The 6,048-nt window shown below is 42.1% G+C and overlaps 1 protein-coding gene across 1 annotated transcript; it reads left to right on the forward strand.

Annotated features, from left to right (window-relative positions):
• Positions 1-3,700: 3,700 nt before the first annotated feature.
• Positions 3,701-5,156, forward strand: LOC132396295 (general transcription factor II-I repeat domain-containing protein 2-like). The gene is made up of 2 exons (XM_059973822.1): positions 3,701-3,708; positions 3,896-5,156. The coding sequence occupies exon 2, from the start codon at positions 3,967-3,969 to the stop codon at positions 4,528-4,530; it is 564 nt and encodes a 187-aa protein (XP_059829805.1). The 5' UTR covers positions 3,701-3,708; positions 3,896-3,966; the 3' UTR covers positions 4,531-5,156.
• Positions 5,157-6,048: the final 892 nt, after the last annotated feature.

A 6,048-nucleotide genomic window follows, 5' to 3' on the forward strand; every position in this document is an offset into this window, starting at 1 on the left:
TGTCAGAGGTTAAAATGGGACATCGATAGGATGCAGAATTGGGCTGAGAAATGGCAGATGGACTTTAACCCATATAAGTGTGAAATTATTCAATTTGGTAGGTCCAATTTAAAGACAGAATATAATATAAATGGTAAGACTCTTGGCAGAGTGGAGGATCTGAAAAATCTTGGGGTCCATGTCGAAAGGACACTCAAAGCTGCTGTGCAGGTTGACAGTGTTGTTAAGGTAGCGAATGGTGTGTTGGCGTTCATCAACATAGGATTGAGTTCAAGAGCCTTGAGGTAATGTTACAGGAATATAAGACCTTGGTCAGACCCCACTTGGAGTACTGTGTTCATTTCTGGTCACCTCACTACAGGAAAGATGTGAATACTATAGAGAGAGTGCAGAGGAGATTTACAAGGATGTTGCCCGGATTGGAAGGTGTACCTTATGAGAATAGGGTGAGTGTACTTGGCCTTCTCTCCTTGGAGCGACAGATGATGAGAGGTGACCTGATAGAGATGCATATGATGATGAGGGGCATTAATCTTATGGATAGCCAGAGGCTTTTTCCCAGGGCTGAAATGGATAACACAAGGGGCATAGTTTTAAGGTGCTTGGAAATAGGTAGCAAGGTGATGTCAGGGGCAAGTTTTTCACGTAGAGTGGTGGGTGCATGGACTGCACTGTCGGCAACAGTGGTGGAAGTGAATACAATAGGATCTTTTGAGAGCCTTTTAGGTAGGTACATAGAGCTTAGGAAAATAGAGGTCTATGCGCTAGGGAAATTCTAGGCAGTCTCTAGAGTATTTCACAAGGTTGGCACACCATTGTGGGCTGGAGGGCCTGTAGTGTTATGTAAACTTCTATGTTCTATGTTTGAAATACAGAAAAGACCATAGGAGTCATTGAAAGAAAAAACATCAAACCCCTTCCTTCGTGAAAAGGAAAAGAAACAAATCTCGCAAATGCCAGCCCTCACCTCCCCAACCAAGAGCTAACAGATCACCCACACCGGAAAATGGTGGCTGTAACATCAAACCCCAAACCGCCAACTCCTTCCCTCGCATAAACATCAGTGACAATAACGTCAAACCTTCAACACACCCCCCCCCCCCACAAGGCAGCTATCCACGGATAGAGCGCGAGCTCATTCAATCAAACTCCAAGTGGCATGCCAACCTTTGCCGAAAAACTATCAAAAAGAACAAGCAGAAGGATGAAGCTAGGTAAGAACAACGTATTTCCTTCCATGAACGTGCTCAATCAACCAAATTGGACTTTTAAAGGTGATCTGTTAGTTTTACTTGTCACCTAACACTGAAGTAGTTTTGAATTTCCAATGAATGGAGAAAAATCGGGCAAAAATCCCAGGTACATCACCAAAACATTTGTCCTGCTATGGTCTAGAGATTATTAAAATCATGAGGGGCATGGACAGGGTGAATCAAGGACTAGAGGACACAAGTTTACGGTAAAAAGGGAAAGATTTAATTGAACTTGAGGAGCAACAAAGGGTTGTATCTTTTTTCAATGAGCTGCCAGAAAGGTTGTTGAAACAGCTACATAGAACAGTATAGCATAGTACAGGTCCTAAGACCCACAATGTTGTGCTGTCCCTTTAACCTACTCCAAAATCAATATAACCCTTCCCTTCCACATAGCACTCCATTTTTTTTTCATCCATGTACTGATTTAAGAATCTCGATTTGATGTATCTGCCTCTACCTCCACTCTGGCAATGCATTGCACACATCCATCACTCTTTCTGTAAAAAAAAACTACCTCTGACATCCCCTCTATATTTCCCTCCCAATACCCTAAAACTATGCTCCCTTGTATTATCCATTTCTGCGCTGGGAGTAAAAATTTGGCTGTCCACTTGATCTATGCCTTTTAACATCTTGCACTACCTCCTTCTGCAATTGGATCCTCAACTTCTGAACCAGAAAACCACAATCTGTATAGATTGGTGATAACATATCCTCCTCGCTGATGATCAACACTGATGCACCTCAGGGTGCGTGCTTAGCCCACTGCTCTACTCTCTCTATACCTATGACTGTATGGCTAGGCATAGCTCAAATACCATCCATAAATTTGTTGATGATACGACCATTGTTGGTAGAATCTCAGATGGAGATGAGAGGGTATGCAAGATGAGATATACCAACTAGTGGAGTAGTGTCGCAGCAACAACCTTGCACTCAATGTCAGTAAGACGAAAGAGCTGATTGTGGACTTCAGGAAAGGTAAGACAAAGGAACACATACCAATCCTCATAGAGGGATCAGAAGTGGAGAGAGTGAACAGTTTCAAGTTCCTGGGTGTCAAGATCTCTGAGGACCCAACCTGGTCCCAACATATTAATGCAGTTATAAAGAAGGCAAGACAGCAAATATACTTCATTAGAAGTTCGAAAAGATTTGACATGCCAACAAAAACACTCAAGAAATTCTGTAGATGTACTATGGAGAGTATTCTGATAGGCTGCATCATTGGTATGGGGGGAGGGGTGGCTATGGCATAGGACCGAAAGAAGCTGCAGAGGGTTGTAAATTTAGTCGACTCCATCTTGGGTACTAGCCTACAAAATACCCAGGACATTTTTCAAGTAGTGGTGTCTCAGAAAGGCAGCGTCCATTATTAAGGACTCCTAGCACCCATAACATGCCCTTTTCTCATTGTTACAATTGGGTAGGAGGTACAGAAGCCTGAAGGGACCCACTCAGCAATTCAGGAACAGCTTCTTCCCCTCTGACATCTGAGTCCTAGATGGACATTGAATCCTTAAACACTACCTCACTTTTTAAATATAGGTTATTTCTGTTTTTACACATATACTGTAATTGATTGATTCAAGATTATGTGTTGCATTGAACTGCTGCTGCTATGTTAACAAATTTCACAACACTTGCCGGTGATAATAAACCTGATTCTGATTTTTATCAGGTCGCCTGAAATCCTCCTTCTCGCCAAAGAGGAAAGCCCTCGCTTGCTGCACCTTTCTTCGTAAGATATGCTCTCTAATCATCTCCTCTGCACTCCCTATAGCATATATGTCAAACTCAAGGCCCGCGGGCCAAATCCGGCCCGCGGTGGAATTATCTTTGGCCTGCGAGATAATATCTAATTACCATTAAAGCTGGCCCCAGTAATTGAAGCGCCTATGGCGTATGATATGGCTAATGCTGAGTTTATTCAGGTACCAGGTTTTCAGGGTTTTTAGTGTTTATTCGGTTTCCCTGGTTTATTTCCTGATTATCATTAATGAATAATTTTTTTTCTCTATTAGAGCTGGCCCGCCGGTATATTGCATGCACCACTAATACTACAAATCCCACAATGCACTGCCAGTGCATTGCTCAAGCACGAGCCTTACTCTCTCATCAGCATCCTTATGGCGCTAGTCACGTGTGGTCAACTTTCAGCTATCCCTCACCCCAAAAGTGGCTGAACGAAAGGTGGACTTTGAAAACAGGCATTTTCAAGGCAGGTGGGAGGCAGAGTATATGTTCGCAGATATAAAGGGCAAACCTGTCTGTCTTGTGTGCGGAGACGGTGTGGCTGTAATTAAAGAATATAACGTAAGACGACACTATGAAATGAAACACCACGACAAATACAAGCATCTGGACAAGAAACAGAAGCCCGCGATGTGCGGTCAAAAGAGTGGATTGGTGGGCAGGATCCGGGAGAAGATGCGGGAGGAAAATGGCGCAGGTGAGTTGACAGCTTATCACTGCATCATACACCAGGAATCGTTGTGTGGCAAAGCCTTGAAAATGGAACATATAATGAGCACCATAACACGAGCAGTTAACTTCATAAGAGCCAAAGGTTTAAATCACCGCGAGTTCGTTTCTGGAGGTGTTGGGTTCAGAATATAATTATTTGCCCTATCACACAGAGGTGCAATGGTTAAGCCAAGGAAGAGTGCTGAAAAGATGTTTCGAGTTGCGTGAGGAGATCTGTCAGTTCATGGAAAGCAAAGGGAAAGACACAACAGAGCTCCGGGATAAAAAGTTGCTTTGTGAAATGGCGTTTCTGTGTGACATCACGAGCCATCTCAATGCACTCAACCTGCAGCTTCAGGGGCGGGGTCGTGTGATCACAAGCATGTACGCTGCAGTGAGGACTTTTAAAACCAAGCTGCGCCTATGGGAGACGCAGATGCAGCAAGAAAACTTGAGCCATTTTCCGTGTTGCCAAACTATGAAAGAGCAGGTTTCTACCGCAGTGTTCCCACATGCAAAGTTTGCTGAAAAACTTAGCATACTTGGTGCCGACTTCACACAGCGATTTGCCGACTTTGACGCCCAAAAAAGCAGGTTTGAACTGCTCAGTAATCCATTTGCAGCTGACGTGGAAAGCGCACCAACCAACATACAAATGGAGCTGATTGAACTCCAACGTAGTGACACACTCAAGGCAAAGTATGACTCGGTGGGCACAGTTTCTAAGTTTCATTCCCGACACAATGCCCCAGCTGCGTACCCAAGCTGCTCAAATGCTCTCTATGTTTGGCAGCACATATCTGTGTGAACAACTGTTCTCTTTGATGAACATAAACAAAACATCACACAGGAGTCGTCTTTCTGATGAACACCTTCATTCAATTCTGAGGATTTCCTCAGCTCAGAGCCTGACTCCAAACATTGATGAACTTACATCCAAGATGAGATGCCAAGTATCTGGCTTAGACTAGTGTGAATCACAGAGTGTTGGCCTGTGGAAAAATGTTTTCATTAGAAATTACTCCGGAAAAGCTGCAGATAAAGGCATAAGAAATAAATGCAACAGATTTTTTATTTATTTAATGTTCAATGTTGTTTTTGTAGGCAATAACCTAAGCTTTGTTAGTTCCAGGTTAATATGTGTAATCAATTCATTTCACTAAGTTTTGTAATAAACACTGAACCAGTCCGGCCCTCGACTTGTACCGATTTTTAAATTTTGGCCCACTGTGTATTTGAGTTTGACACCCCTGCCCGATAGCCTCCACATCCTTCCTGCAATGAGAACTGAACACAATAACATTTAAATTGCAATTGGACAGGTACATGTGTTGGAAAATTTAGAATGTTATAGACCAAAAGCTGGCAAATGGGACTAGATTTGGTGGGGCATCTTGCTCAGCATGAACCAATTGGTCAAGGGGCCAGTTTCTACACTATTTAACTCCATGACTGTGACTCTACTCTACAGATGATGTTGGTCCACAACTGCATTTGTCAGATTGACTAGATGCAACCAATGAGAAAAATGCAATGCTAATACAGTCTGAATAAAACGATTTAATCTTTACTACAATTTCAAGGGACTGTTTTTTAAACATTTTGTACTTTCAATTTCACAGCTAGGCAAAACTTGCCTGCTTAGTGAGCAATTGTTTCATTGGGACTAATTCAAGAAAGAAAAACACATTGCAGTTTTTAAATGGTTATTTGAGGCTAGATTGTTCTAACAGTAATGACTGTAATGCTGCTGCAGTATAAAACAAGATAATGGCTCCTATATATATTCATTATATTCCTATGTTCCAGAGATTGTTGATACGAGCCCAGGTAAAACTTTACCCAAAGCAGTTGCAACTCTGTCCCCCTGGAGTCAGAATATTTGAGTGTTAAATCCCACTGCAGGGACTTGAAGACAAACATCTCAGCAGATATACTACAGCAGCACTTTGGGAGTACTACTGATGATCTACCATCTTGCTAATATGCATTTAAAGCTGCAAAGTCTAATTGTTACACAAAAAACAAGGCAAAGGAACATTGGAATATGTGAATGAATATTAACACACAAATCACAGAACCTAGCAATACTGATCAGGAAGAACATTATGAAAGTGAAGCTATATTTTATTACTGGAGGGGCAGAGTTGAAAAGTGGAGAATTGATGTCAAACCTGTATTCAAACCTTGGTTCAATTCATTTTACTTAATTGGTGCAATTTGGTCATATAATATAGCAGGTCTTCCACCTGCGAAAATCAAAAAGAAACTACTGATATTGGAAATCTAAGTTAGAATAGGCCTTGCAGAACACCTGTGTTCAGTC

This window comes from Hypanus sabinus, chromosome 7 (assembly GCF_030144855.1).
Source record: "Hypanus sabinus isolate sHypSab1 chromosome 7, sHypSab1.hap1, whole genome shotgun sequence".
NCBI classification, from domain to species: Eukaryota; Metazoa; Chordata; class Chondrichthyes; order Myliobatiformes; family Dasyatidae; genus Hypanus; species Hypanus sabinus.